Here is a 15025-nt window from a genome sequence, read left to right as displayed (position 1 = left end):
GTCCTACAAAGGCAGCATCTCAGGCATTGCTGTTTACGTCAAGGGTGGACGGCTTTTCAAGGATAAGACAAAAATGGCTGGCAAATCTAATGAAACTGCTGAGTCTTTCTGCTATATTTGTCCCTGTAGATCAGTGGAGAAAGAGAGTCCTTTTCTGGCTGGGCCCCAGGCCCACTGTTAATCAAAAAATTTTCCCTGAAGCCACTCAAGTCCCACCACTGTGGGCGTCTTTGACATCTATCCACTTGCATTCCCCAGAATATGCTTGTCTTTGGTGTTGGGAATTCACCACCCTTCTCAGATCCTCTTAGCTGTGACTTATCCCCAAGCTCCAACTGACAATTAACAACAAGAATTCCCACTACCAATGAGCACCACGCTGGAAGGAGGCACACAGCCATTCCCCTGCAACAATGCTCCAGGGAGCCTTGTCATCATCTCAGCCAGGCCATGTCTGTCCTTGACCTGCAGCATCGCCAACTCAGTGATGATCCCTCCTGGGATCAGCCCATTCTCACCCTCCCCCCACTTCCTCTGGAGAAGGGAGAGATCTCAGCTGTTGGGACTTTAGGAAAATGACTTAACCTCTTAACCTGTTACTTCAGACACAAAGGGCTTAAAGTGCCTTCTACCACACAGGGCTGTTCCATGAATCCAGTAAGATGATGCATGTGCAGTGCATGGCCTGACCTGTGTTTACTATTCACTGACTCTGAAATGCCTTCCAGACACATCTCTCTTTAGATGAATGAGATTACAGAGTATGGGCACAACCACACATCCAAAATCCCCTGGAGGCTGTGGTCCCTTCCAGAGGGTTCTGCCGAGTGAGTAGAGACAGAGATGGCTGGGTTCCTCTGCAGACACCCTATTCAAGGAGCTTTCAGCCAAGTAAGAAAGGGATACAGGAAGAGTCCTGGCTCCCAGAGGGCAAGGCCAGCCCCCAGGGGGCAGGGTGGTGCTAACTGGAGCTGCTGCCCCAACAATTTGAGTGGAAATGCCTCACGACGCCCACCAGTCCTAAGGTCAAAGGCGGCACAATTGACTCTTTGTCCCAGAGTTCAAGAGCCTCACCACTCCTTCCAAAGCCAGTTTGCAGGATGCACAACACATCGCCCCTCCCCCACCGTCAGCCATCCAACTCCTTGAACTGGGAAACCACTCTCCCGAGGATGTACAGTTGGCCCTCCACCTTTCTCCTCTTCACCCACTCAGTCTCTCCGGTTAAGCTGGTTTTACCCTGCAGGAGGGCTCCTTGTTTCGGAAGGCAACAGACAGTGTGGCTTTGTGTGGTGGACACAGCACTCCAAGGTCCTTGCATTCACCAAGGGGAGAGACATGAAGTCTAGGGAAGTGGGAAGGCCAAGTTCAGGGAGGCTCTGTCTACCTGACACCCAGGGCCCTGTGGGATCTCCCAGCTGTGAAGCAGGCTTGGGGAGGTCATCTGCTCCAGGCCCTGTTTCTGAGCACCCACTCCAGGCCCTGTTTCTGAGCACCCACGAGGCTGTCTCCATTTCACAGAAGGGGCAGCAGAGGCCCAGAGGGAGGAAGGAACCTAAAGTCACCCTGCAGGTGGGTGGTGGGCAGAACTGCACTTCTAGGGAGGGCAGCTCCCTCAGAGGGTCAGAGTGCCGACTGGGCTGCTCTGGGGAGTCAGGCTGCCTGAGCCCCTCAGACAGCCATCAGGGACTAGAGGAGTCCCTTGTAGGTTTGCTGCAGAAGCCCCACTTTGTCAAGGAGCTCCCTCCTCCACTCCCAGGCAGGGTACTGGATGTGGGGTGACAGGGCAAAGGGAACCAAGGAGTCTGATAACAGGCTGACTGCCTTTAGTGGGTGGCGGGGGGTCTCCTCTGCAGCCATCCTGGCCAGCGGCTGGTACCCAGGGGCATGGGGGCTCACTGCTCCCCATATAGACATAGAGCTGCACTGGTGCCATGAGGCAAGAGGGTCCCTAAGCCAGAAATCTATTTCTGAGCAGCCCTGACTTTATATGGAAAAGCCGACACACCTTCCTTTGGGCCACACCCCCAAACAAACATCTCTCTACCTCCTCAGTGGGTGTCTCCAATCCCACCAGCAGAGAGCCCTTTCTCTGGGTCTTGAGGTGCTTAGGGTTCCCGAGCCGGCCCCTCAGACATGCAGCTTCTGTGGGGTGGGGAGGTGGGGCTGGTACTGTGACAAAGGCCGAAAGCCACGCCATGCAGGAAGGGGACCAGTGTGGGCACCTGCGGTGAAGGGCCCAGGCCTTACCCTGGGGACAGTTGGGTGGGGACAACGGCTGCCAACCACGGCAGTGATGACTCCAGATACAATGGCAGAGCCTGACCTCTTGGAGGGGAACAAACTCTGAAGATTCCACACAGGGAGGGCCATGAGTCAGGTCTATGTTGGCGTCACAGCCCTGTTCTTAGCACAGTCCCAAGCCTCCTGCATCAGGAACATAACCTCACCTGCCCCAGGAGGCCTGCTGGGATTTCCTCAGTATCTTTACTGCTACTTCACTACCTGCTGCTCTTAGGCACATGAACCAGGGGCCCAAGAACATTCCTGTTCTGTTTTTGACTTCAGGTGTCTCACTTCCCTCAGTTTTTCCGTGCCTCAGTTTTTCTCTATATAGAGTGGGCACAGACGTCCTTTGGCCCGTCTTCCTGTCGGAGCTTAAAACACTGGGAAGAATAGAGTGGAACAGGGAAAGAAGAGCAGGCCCCTCCTCTCTGGGAGTGTCCTCCAAACACAACTCAGAGAGGCTCCAACACAAGCACGGCGCGGGGGCCTTCCCCCACAGCAAACCGAAACCAAAACAGAGCACCCCAGGAACCAACTCAAGTGCCAGCAGGTCACCAGCAAACTGACGATGGGTGTCCTGGGCCAGAGTTTACCCCGAGCCCTGCAGGGCGTCACACAGGCCTGCACCTCAGACTGATGGACTCAGGCCCTCCTCACTCCCCCTGAGAGACTCCTGCTGGTGAGGCACTGAGGCCCACTCGGTGAAAACCTGGGAATTGGCAGCCCCCCGGACAGCCAATCTGCCTGGCCCAGACAGGACAAAGCCTCAGTTCCCAATGACAGGGCGGCTGCTGTGGGACCCTCCCTGGCCCCAGGACCTGACTTCATCCCCCTGTCTGGGCCCCCTTCCCAGCTCAGCAGGGGGCAGTCAGCTCAGACACCAGCCAACCTTCACAGGCCTGGCCTTTCCTCAGACAACCTGCCTGAGGACCCTGGACCCCACAGTGACGTCATGGCCTGCCTGTCCCACCAGCCAGCCGGGTTCTTCCACCCCTGCCTCGTCCCCAGCCTGGAATATGGCCCCAAGGGAAAAGATGCTGTAGGATGCCCCCGAGCTGGGCACTGTCTGCCCCTTGGCCTTGGAGGGCACAGGGTCCCTGCACACGGGCTGGACAGTGGTGCCCGTGCTGCCACCCTGGCCTTGCATTAACACAAGCCAGTTAATTACCCCGAGCGATGGAGACATTCTTCCACCACCAGGCAAACTGCTGGCCTGCAGCCCAAACCAACAGGGGAAACTTCAGCCTCCTCAGCCCTCTCCCCGCCAGATGGAAATAACGTATAGCTGCAGAGGTGGGGGAGGAGGAGGGGAACAAAAACCAGCCGGGTTCCCGGTCTCGGGGCTGGCCAGCCAGCCGGGCACTCACCGCTCTCGTTCTTCTCGATGACATCTACCACCTCCCCGGCCTGGAGGCTCAGCTCCGAGTTCTCCTGCTTCTTATAGTTGGACACCACCACGTACTGTTCCAGGATCATGGGTTCGGCGTTGGTGTCGGCACCTGGCGAGGGCAGAAAGCACGCGGTGAGCCAGCGGCCGGCCATGGCCCCGCGGCCGGGGCGCCCCCTGTCCATCGGCCTCGGGGGAGGCTGCTCGGTCGCCAGCGCCGCTTGGAGAGGCTGCCCGCAGCCAGGGCTCGCAGCTCGCCGGGCCCCAAGGACAGGCCATATAGCAGGACCCCACACCGGCCCGCTGCGCCGCGGGGACCGGGGGACATGGGGAGCCAGGGGGCAGCGGAGGGGGCGGGGAGCAGGGAGAGACAGGCAGAGATGAGACAGAGGCGGAGGGGATGCAGAGGGAAAAAGCCCGTGGCTGCAAGGAACTAATCACGGTCCAGCACAAGGCGGAGGGAGTCGGAGGAGAGGCCCGGGGTGGACGTGGTCTCTCCAGACCCCTCGGCCACAGGGGTGCGAGGGGAGGGCCGCGGGCAGGCGGGCTGGCGGCCCATGGGGGCTGATTCTGGAGTAGAGGAAAGAGGAAAGGCCAGGCGAGGAGGAGGGCTCGGGGCCTCTCCCCAACCCCTGTAAACCCAGAGAAAGAGTCAGCAGTCCTCCCCTCGGGAGGGAGAGGGAGAGAGCGGGAGAGGACGGCTCCACGGCCGGGCCCAGGCGAGAAGTCAAGAGGGTTTGAGGCCGCCAATCACTGGGGTTTACTCGCAGCCCTTAAATAGAAACACATGAGACCCATCGAATGAGGAGCCGGGGGTGGAGGCAGGGGAGGGGGAGGAGGGCTGAGACTGTTTACTTGAAACCCAAGAAGAAAGTCCCAGCGCCAGCGCCGCCGCTGGAGAGCCCAGCCCGCCCCCCGCCAACTTTTCCTCAAGTTCGGCTCCACTCTTGCCCCTCGGGCTCACCAAGGCGTGGCCACCGAGCCCACGGGCCTGGCGCCCAGGGACTGGCTTCAGGCTGTCGCCTCCAGCCCCGCTTCCCGTCGGGGCATCGTCTGGCCTGGCTGCCGCCCTCCAGCCACATGGAGACCAACGCAGCATCCCTCTGCTTTTAAGCTCTGCTGGGGCTTGTGGTCAGGCTCCCGGAAGCCTCCCGCCGCCCTCTCCTGGCAGTTTCAGGAGCTTGAGGGGTCAGAAGGTGGGGCTCAGGGGGAGGAGGGCAGCAGGCCGGAGGTGTCTTGGAGCGAGCAGCAGCTCACTGGACTGGTAGGCACTGGACCAGTGCAACAGGCATTAAGCAAACACCGGGCTGGAAGGTGGACAGACCCCGTGCATCCCAGCTTACTGGCTGTATGGCATTGAATGTCCAGCTAAAACCTCTCTGCACCTCACTGTCGTCATCACTAGGGTGGAGTGGGGAGGAACTAAGCACCTAAGACCACACGTGACCGGCTAGGAGCTGAAAGGATCCAAGAACCAGAGGCCCACTGGTCACCTCCTACAGGAAGCTTTCCCAGACCCCTCCCCTCTGATCTCCCTCGAAAAGGGAACTCCTAGTATATGTCTTAAACTACGTGTCTACTGCCCCACACATCTACCAATCTCCTGAAAAGCTGGGGGCTTCACACCACCAGCCTGGCTATAGAAATGGCTGAGAGGGTCCTCGGGCTCCACACGGCCCCCTTGGTGCTTCAGCCTGCAGTTACATTCCCCACATGCCTGAGTCTAACTTGGCAAATATTCTATGCCAGGCACGTACCCTGTTGCATTTTTATCCTCACAACAATCTTATTACCTTCCCATTTCACAAAGGACACCTCAGAGACCCAGAGCAGAGGCTTGAGCCAGCCCACACAGCCTTCATGGAGAGAACCAAATTCACTCCGTGTTTTAAGTTCAAGCCTGTCTTTTTCTGTTACAGAACTGCTCCTGATTTGTTTCCAGACATCCCATTCTCCTCAAAATGAACCTCAACTTGATGCCATAAGATCTGGGGAGCTCCTTAAAAACACGGATGCCCGAGCCCCATCCCCAGAGAAGCTGATTTAATTGGTCTCAGCTAGTTTTTTTAAGACCCCTGCCCTACAACCTGTGGTTCTCCGAGAGGCTCCATCCAACCGAGGGCAGCGGGCGATGTTGGGGAAAGAAATCCACCCCCCCTGCCAGTTTTCTCCCCTGAGGTGAGGACCCTGCTGCCCCCTCTCAGCCCTTTGGGGAAGCAGGAGGGACCCTGTCCCAGCTGAGGCCTGCCACATGGCTATGCACACGCACTACCCCAGGCCCCTCCAAAGCCAGGATTGGGTTTCAGGCCGGAATGCAACCAACAGCTGGGCAGCAGGGCCGGCCTGGCTCTGCATTCGAATGGGGCCAGCCTCTGTGCCTGCCCCTGCCAACCAGCCGGACAGAGGCAGCGCTGGGCATGGGGCTGGCAGAGACCACTTTCCACTGTGTCCCCGGAGGGGAGGGGGGTTGCTGGCAGGGCACCCCACACAAAAAGGGCCAGTCCCCAGCCTGTGGGACACAGAGGCTCCCTTGCCAGTTTGTGGGAGAGGAAAACTCAAGGTACAAAGAGAAGATGGGAGTTCTCCAGCTGGTTAGAGAGCTCCAAAGCCCCAAGAGCCCAGATGATGCTGACCATCAACAGGAAGCCTTCCTTAGTGCCCACTCGGGATGCCCCCCTAGCAGAGATCACATTGCTGTCTCAGCGGAGCCTCAGAAGGACCCAAGAGTAGGCACGTGTTAGCGTCCTGTTTCACACACAGGCAGACTAGGGCTCATGAGGCAATTTTCTCAAGGTCACACAGCTGGGATCGAACCCCTGGGCCCACCTGACACTGCTGCTCATGTCCTGCCTTCTGCCCTGCATGTGCCACTGCTCCTGAGGAGGGCCTCTGCCTCATCCAACCCCTACACGCTCGGCAAATAGTGCTTACTGAATTTGAGCAAGCTCACGGGAGAGAGTGAAGGACAGGGAAGCTTGGTGTGCTGCAGTTCATGGGGTCAGACATGACTTAGAGAACAACAACAATGGAGACTGGAGTGTGGGATTCTTCTCCACTGCGGTGCCTACTGACCAGATCCACAGTGCCCACTGTGGGTAGGGACTCTGTAACTGTTGGGGAAAATGAGTGAATGAATGAGCAGATGGATGAACAAGGCGATTTAACGGCTTGCTTTGAGCCAATACAGATACACCAAGCAGGGCCTCACCTCCAAAATTTGGAGAAACTACAAATTCTGGAAGGCAGAAAAGGGGAGATGGGGAAACAGAGGCTGGGAGAAGTGAGGAGTCATGGGTTTGAGGCCAAAAGCTGTTTGAGAGGGTAAGCAGGGTGCCGGGGAATGGAGAGACTCACTTTAATCCAAGCCAAGGAAATCTGAGGCTAGCTTTCAAAGAGGGGAAAAATCCACACGCTGCTCCCACCTCCACCCCACCCCTTGGAAAACTGGCCTGAGCTTTCTGAAGACTTGACACTCTGGGACACAGGTAGAAAAGTTAAGAAAATGTTCTCCAGGCATTTCAGAGCGCTGAAGACAGGCAGTGGCCCGCAGGTTAGGGGACAAACAGATGAACACACAGACAGACACTCTGTCTTCCTGGCTGGCCCCCCCACCCTCACCCCCCCAGCACACGCAAGCCCCTTGCTCACTCTCTCTGGCATCTGCCTCTTAGGGTGTTGCCTCTTAGGGCTGCCCGGGCGGGTGTGAGCTGGGAGCAGGTATCCGGATGAGAAACCACTCGGCAGGCGGGCCTCTGGGTGATGTCATCCTACAGAGGCCGCTCTGGATCGCCTCCCAGCCCAGGCCTGGAAAATCGGGGGCTGAGGGAGTCAGCCCGAGGGAGGGGGAGATGCAGTGGAGGGAGCCTCCTGTCTTCAGATTGGAAGAGTTTGGCGGAGGCATGGAGAAGGGGAGTACTCCTTTTAGAGAAAAGGGCCCCTCCCGGATTGGAAGGGGACTTTTCGCCAGCGTCTCCTCCTCCATCTCATTTTCGTGCCTTTCTCAGAGCCCCTGGCTGGATCTGCTGAGGCTCTGGCAGTTCCCCAGAGCCTTGCCCCATGCCTGCCTCACACCTGCATTCCTTCCGCTGCCACCTGGAGGGACCGCTGGCTCCTGCCTGATCTGACTGCTGACTTTCAGACTTTTACACGAGGCTTTTGCCAAATCAGGCTCCCACACCTTCAGTGGGTCCCTGCTGACGAAAGAAGAAACGCTACATTCAAGCTCAGTCTTTCTTGACAGCCTGAGTTCCCCAAGTTCCCTGACACACGACTCCTCTGACCCAGTCAACAGTCAACACACCACACTCTTCCAGGCAGGTTCTTACATCCAAGCCTCTGCTCCAGCTATGCCCCTTGCCTGGATTGCCTTCCTCTTTACCAACCCCAATTCTGCCTGACCCTCCAGCAGCCCCCCACTCACTCAGCCATAGTGCTTGCACTGGATTTTCTTGTGGGGCACTGCTCCCCAACTAGGCCACGTGATTTAGACAAGAGTGGCCCTGATGTGGGTAGACAGACACCCCAGGACTGGGGCCGTGGGACACGGCACTGGACACAGTAATTGCCTGAAAGTCATGATGCAGAGGCATCCAGCTGGAGTCTGAGGGTCTGGTCCTGATTTGTCCTTATTGTTAACAACTCTGTGACCTTGCAGAGGACACTTAACCTCTCTGAGCTTTAGCTTCCTTATCCATAAACAGGAACAACAACAGTACCTACTCCGTGGGGTTGTTCTGAGCATGGTATGAAGTGACAGGGTTAATACCCTATGTAAACTGTAGACGGTGTTTATAAAGCAAACAGGAAACGGGAGATTTGGGGAGGAAAGGAAGGGCTTAGGTTCCTCTGAAGACTCAAAACCAGCAGGTAGGTTAGGGCAAGGGCCACAGGCGCCAGGTGAAGTTGCCATGGCTCTGCCCCTTCTCATGCCTTTCTCAGACCTCACCTCCTGGCAGGCAGTGGGCATTTGCCAGCTGGGCCCACGCATGGGTGGGTGCCTGCCTAAGCAGCTCAAGGCCCCTTATCTACAAGGGTCCCCAGCATCAGCCCCTTACCTCTGAATTTCCTGTTTCACTGAGCTTGCCAACATTCCAGATGGGGAAACCAAGGCCAGCCCAGAAAGACCTGGCGACTCGCCCAAGACTCTGGCCCTGGACCCCCCGTCTGGCTGGTTTCTCCTGGCCCATGTGGCCTCCCCTCAGCCTCTCTCTCCAAACAGCTGGGCTCATCCTGAGAAGCCAAGCCCTACAGTGGCCCCACGCCCCACTCCCCACACTGTCCATGACCCCCCAAACCCTGGGCGTCCCACCAAGGTCCCTTCGGTCCCTCACAACGGATTCCTCCCAGGCCGGCCTCCGCCTGCTGGCCTCTCCATAGGCCCTCGGGCAGCCAGGCCATACGTTTGGTGAATAAAATGTATTGTTGTGGGCCAAGTGGGCTCTGGCTCACTGGCTCAGGAGAGGGGAAAGAGGGCTGGGAGCCCAGTGATTAGCTCAGGCCGAGGCCCTTGTCACAGGCAACACCAGAAGGATGGCCGTGAGGGGCCTGGGACAGGCAAGGGGTCCCCCGTCCCCACCAGTATGTTCACTTCCCCTTCCCAGCCTACAGCTGTGTGAGGATGGGGCTGGTCCAGCCCCTTCCCCTCGACCTCTGACCTTTCTGTTTTGGGCCCCAAACCCAAGCCTCACATCTGCTCTCAGGTTTGGGCTAGGAAGGAGGGCCAGGTGGCACTCACAGAAATGGAGAGGCTTCTAGAAGACCTTTCTGGAAATCCCCATCCCCACCTGACACCACCCCCATCTCACAGCTGAGAACATTGCTCTCTAGGGTTTTCTGCCATCATCCAGTAAGACCAAGGCAAAAAGCAAGCCTCTGACCCTGGGCCCAGCCCCACCTGGACACAGGGCACAAGCCCAAGTCCCTGAGGGCCATCAGTGGCCAGGCAGCCCCAGGTTTGGAAGGTCCCCGAGACCAGAGGCAGGTCCAGACTCTGGATCCCTGGGGCACAGGGGCTGTGACTTCATCACAGTTACAGGACTCCCCACACCCCTCACCGGCCACTGTCTCAGCTGGGGTGTGGGGACTCCAGCTCTCTGCCTGGGGTTAACAGCCTGGAGGGAGGCTCATCACCTTCAGCTGGCCCACCTCACATGGGTGGATGGGGATGGCAGTCTCAGTACCGCCTGGATACTTTCTGTGTGCCAGCTCTGAGGAGATGCTGCTGAATCTGCTTAGGGCGGCTGGAGAGGTTACGTAACCCGAGACCAGGACGCGGCAGAGCCGGGATGTAAACCCACACATTCCGGGTCCAGGGAGCATCTGCTTCGACACTGTGCTGTGTGGTCATCACCCCTCAAAGGGCTCCAAGGCTGGATCTGGAACCTAAAAAAGGGTCGACGGGAAGGCAGAGAAGGCCAGCGGGAGGGACAAGAGCGGGCTGAGGAGACTCCAGCATGCTGACAAAGAGCTGCTACACATCACAAGGAAGCAGGCAGAACGCAGCCGGCGGGCACCGGCTCCCACGCCCACACGCGGGGACACACATGTTCACATGCATGCGCTCACATGCACACCAGGCGGTACCTGTCACGTCCTTCTTGGGAGACTCAGCCCAGCTGGAGAGCCACACTTCCGAGTCCCCCCCGAGAGCAAGCAGCAGCAGGAGAGGAGAGAATCAGAGGAGGAGAGAGAACCGTTAGGCAGGCAGGAGGTCCACCGGCGAGTGGTTGCAGGCGCCGCATTGGGCCAGCGGCGGAAGGCGGGGGAGGGGAGGGGAGTGATTTCCTGGCCCTGGGACGGCTGCTGGGCGTGGGCCGGAGTGATTACAGAGGCGCTGGGACGCTGCTGGCCAGGACGGGGATAATGAGGTGTCTGCAAAACGCAGGAATCCTCTGGAGCACAGAGAATCCTCCACAATCCCGGCCTGGAATAGGGCCCGCGGGTTATCACTGCCCCGGAGAAGGCAGCCTGGACCTTCCTCTCTAGCCACGTGGGTGGCTGGCCCCACAGGGCCTGGTGGCTCCAAGGATCCTCACCAGGCCAGCAGGCTCGGCAGGCTGGGCCTGGAGCTTTAGCCATCAGGGCTGGAGAGCCCAAGGCCAGCCTCCAGCCTCTGGGCACCACACCACTGGGCCTCCATGTCTTGTCCAGCCCTTGCCCAAGCCCTGGTGGCTTAGATGGTAAAGAATCTGCCTGCAATGCAGGAGACCCGGGTTCGATCCCTGGGCCAGGAAGATCCCTTGGAGTAGGAAATGGCAACCCACTCCAGTATGCTTGCCTGGAGAATTCTGTGGACAGAGGAGCCTGGCGGGCTACAGTCCACGGGGCCAAAAGGAGTTGGACACGATTGAGCGACTGACACTTTCTTTCACTTTAGAAGACAGGCCCTGGCAGAATGGAAGGAAGCTTCATTTTAAAAAGTCCCAACTGCCCCACCCCCAACTCTAACACAGAAGAATGGGGCCCTTTAGAAACCAGAAAAAATGAGGGCTCTCAACAGGCTCAGACAGTCATATGGGATCTGGGCCTCAGTTTCCTCATCTGTCAGATGAGGTTAAAAGTCATCCTCCTGCCAAAAGGAACAAAATCAAAGCATCTAAAATAACCGAAGATCATGAGATGTGAAATAGTAACACTATGAGAAAAAAAAGCTCCTAGCCTAATCAATGGTGTGAACATTTCTAGACTATCACAGGGTCAGCGCATCACGATAACAGTTTACCTATAGGGTAAAGTGGCTTGTTTACGCTCGAGAGTCCTTGAGCTGGGTATGCCTCATTTTACACGGGTTGAATCTGAGCTCAAACAAGGGAAGGAACTGGCCTAAGTTCCAGTGAGGCCACAGTAGTAGAGCAGAAATGGAACCAGGTCTGGGACACCCCAGCCGGTGCTTCCTCTACTGAACTGCTCACTGGTTCCAAGCAAGAATAGCATTGGATGCAGTGGCTGCAGTGGGAAGGAAATGTGGAGAAGCAAGCCTGAGAGGCAAAGCCTTGGACTGCTTGCCCAGCACCAGCGAGGAGAGCAACCTGACAGACAGCCGTAACAGTCACCGCAGCAGTGACACGTATACAGCACTGACTGTACACCAGGCACTGTGCCGAGCACTTTACATACAGTGACTCATCTATTTTTCACACTAAACCTATAATAAGGAATTCCCTCCATTGTGCAAATGAAGAAAATGAACCAGAGAGGTTAAGTAACTTGGCCCAAGGTCACACAGCTAGTACAGTGTCCATCTCTCGTGGGGAAACCGGTTCAGGCTTCAGTTCGTAGCTATTCACCATTTAGAGCACCTGACTTTCCCTTGCTCAGCAAGCCACCTTCTAATTGCAGGTGGGCTCCCCCATGTAGACCTGGGAGCCTGGCCCTTCCAGAGTTCACTGCAAAACCAACAAAGTGGGACTCTACTGGGGAGGTCTGGGGAGGTCTCTAGAGTCTGTCTGAATTTAAATCTAGGCTTTGTGCCTTTGATAGAGTCACTTAACCTCTCTGAACCTCTTCCCTGGGCACATCCCATGAGCTTGGTTTGGTCAGCTTTCGGGGAGCAGGAAAGTCAAGACTCCTGGAGCTATGAGGATGAGAACCAGATGGCAATAAGATACTAGACGCACCAAGATGCTGGCACCCAGAGTTGCCTACCAAAGAGCCCGGGTCAGCTGGAACTGGGGGGAGCGGGACGCTGGGGGAACTACACCCACAGACAGGCATCCTGCGTCCAGAGTCTCTTACTGGGCCTAGCAGCCAGAAGCTTCCTGGGATAGCAGGGACCCGGCTGGCCCAGCTTTCACACCCTGGTAGGGCCATGACAAGACAGATACACTCCAAGGCAAGAGGCATTCAACTGCTGTAGCTGAGTGGGTCTGAGTTTAGAACGTGGGGCTTCACTGTCCGGAGCCAGATCTTGCTGGGCTATGACTTCTTGTCACTGTGCCCCAGATAAGGCCCAGTGGGCTGCCACCCTGTAAGGCCACCCTCACCCCCTTGGGGCAAGCTAGTGCCAGGCCCCTCCCAGCGCCATCCAGCCCCACTCAGCCCTGGGGGAGCCAGCTAACAGGTCGCCCACACCTCTCTGCATCTCTGCTGGCTTCACTACTCTGCACTTTCCTTCTGGTTCTTCAGGAGGAAATGTTTGGGAAGTGCTAATGTCTGTCAGTGAGCCAACGAAATCATTTGGCCTGAGCCTGGTGAACCCAGGAAGACGTGTTCTGCTAAAACAGGTGGTCGACAGACTTTCTGCAAGGGGCCAGAGAGTCAGTATTTGACGCTTTGTGGGCCATGTGGTCTCTGTTGAGACGACTCACCTTTGATGTTACAACCTGTAGAGGAATGAGTGAGCCGTGTGCCAATAAAGCTTTATTTACAAAACCACATGGTGGGTTGGGCTTGGCCTGTGGGCAGTGATTTGCCAACCCCTAGGCTAGGAGAAGTGAATCTGAGTGAACTCTGGGAGTTGGTTATGGACAGGGAGGCCTGGCGTGGTGTGATTCATGGGGTTGCAAAGAGTCAGACACGACTGAGCGACTGAACTGAACTGAACTGAGGCTCGGAGATAGGAGAAGGCAATGGCACCCCACTCCAGTACTCTTGCCTGGAAAATTGCATGGATGGAAGAGCCTGGTAGGCTGCAATCCATGGGGTTGTGAAAAGTCGGACACGACTGAGCAACTTCGCTTTTTACTTTCATGCACTGGAGAAGGAAATGGCAACCTACTACAGTGTTCTTGCCTGGAGAATCCCAGGGACGGCGGAGCCTGGTGGGCTGCTGTTTATGGGCTCGCACAGAGTTGGACACAACTGAAGCAACTTAGCAGCAGCAGCAGGCTAGGAGATGAGGTTGTCAGAGAAGGAGAGCTGTTCCAAACCCGCAGGAGACAGAAGTGGGTGCTGCTGTGGACTAAATACTCACAAGGCCTTTGCCGCTTGGTTGATCTTTTTCCAATCATCATCTTGAAGGGTCCGATGCCCTTCCAGGCCTCTGGGGCATGGGCATCTGGGCAGGCCAGGACCGGTGGACAGGAAGAGGTCCCTTGGCCTCTGGAAACAGAGCCCCCACGCCTAAACGTGGAACAACCTGAGCTCGTGCCCACCCCCTCCCCCGTCAATAAGCAGGCCTTTCCTCTTTCCAAAGGAAAATGGGAAGCGGACCAGAAACGAGCGTGTCTTTAAAAATAAAAAAAAAGTCTTTTAAAAACGTGATTTATTTCCCAGTCCCCGAGATCCACAGAATTAACCCAGTTCCGTGGCTCCCACCCCAAATCCCACCCCCCTTTGCAGTGCCTTCTCTCCAGCCCACCAGAGCAAGCCCTCTCCCAGGGTGGGAAGGATGCTCCCCTCTCCCACCTCATTACAATGAACAGAGGAGGAGAGGCCCCTGGCTCACAAACCCGGCCCCCCCAGCCAGGAGGCAGACATGGCCGCAGGCTCAAGGCTGGGAAAATGGCGAGATGAAGGGACAGGGTGAAGGAGCAAGAGGCAGGCGCAGCCAAATGAGCAGCTGTGAGTGACACAAACCAACTGCTTCCTGTCCTCCCTGCTGTCTCCACCCCCCATCTCTGGTGACAGAACCAAGGGGCCTAAGAGCAGGGTCACGGGGCCTGGTGGAAAGCACGGGGCGTGTAACCGGGAATCTGCACAGCTGGTTTTGCTGGCTGTGTGACCTTGGGCAAGTGGCCTGACTTCTCTGGGCCAATCTGTAAAATCAGGCATTTGGGGCCCACTGATCTCCAAGATACTGGTTTCATGTTCTAAGCTCTTCCAGTAGAAACCCGCTAGGCGCCATAACACAAGTGCACCACAGCTGAAACAAATCTTTCCAGAGAATCAGACTGCCTTTCCTGGGAAAACCACTTGAACACATGCTCAGCATATGAAACTCCAGTGAAGCAGGCCAATAGTTCAGGTGGCACATAGGACAAAGAGGAACTGGAGCAAGAGTTTTAAAAAAATCTTGGTTCTTGTGCTTTCTCTGCCACTTTAGCTCACTGATTCTGGGCATTTAGCAAATCTCCAAGCCCCCTTTCCTTCTGTTAAATGGCGATAAAAATATCTACTTCGTCTTCTTCTTTCCAGGGTTGCTTTAAGAGCAAAGTGGCCTAGTGCCCGTGAAAGGTTCCGGAGCAGGAGGAATTAGGCCTCTGGATACAGAAGCGGAGTGGGCGATAGGGACAAAGCGGGTGATGAAAGCAGCGTGTGCCTGGGAGACAGGAAACGTGGAGACAGGGCCCCTCCTGAGGTCACCCCACAGGAGGCGGGGTCCCTGCCACAGCCACCCCTCCTAGCTTACTGGCAGCAAGAATCCAGGCCCAGAGGAAACCAGGTCAGCAAGTCCTGACACTTAGGTGCTGAACC

At 56.8% G+C, this 15025-nt stretch overlaps 1 protein-coding gene across 4 annotated transcripts in view; it reads right to left on the bottom strand.

The window, feature by feature from the left end:
• SH3PXD2A (SH3 and PX domains 2A) overlaps window positions 1–15025 on the bottom strand; it is a 255942-nt gene that overhangs the window by 59036 nt on the left and 181881 nt on the right. For 2 of the 4 annotated variants that reach the window (XM_018041254.1, XM_018041252.1), the window contains exons 7-8: window positions 10256–10300; window positions 3654–3785 (exon numbers count right to left, since the gene is read on the bottom strand). In XM_018041254.1, the coding sequence (XP_017896743.1) occupies window positions 3654–3785; window positions 10256–10300 (177 nt within the window). Of the gene's footprint in view, window positions 1–3653; window positions 3786–4637; window positions 4831–10255; window positions 10301–15025 lie in introns of those variants that run through there. The other 2 variants (XM_018041255.1, XM_018041253.1) reach the window with 2 other exon arrangements.

This window comes from Capra hircus, chromosome 26 (assembly GCF_001704415.2).
Source record: "Capra hircus breed San Clemente chromosome 26, ASM170441v1, whole genome shotgun sequence".
In the NCBI taxonomy this organism is placed as follows: Eukaryota; Metazoa; Chordata; class Mammalia; order Artiodactyla; family Bovidae; genus Capra; species Capra hircus.
The sequence above is the reverse complement of the archived record's forward strand: the minus strand, read 5'-3'. Positions and strand labels throughout refer to the sequence as shown.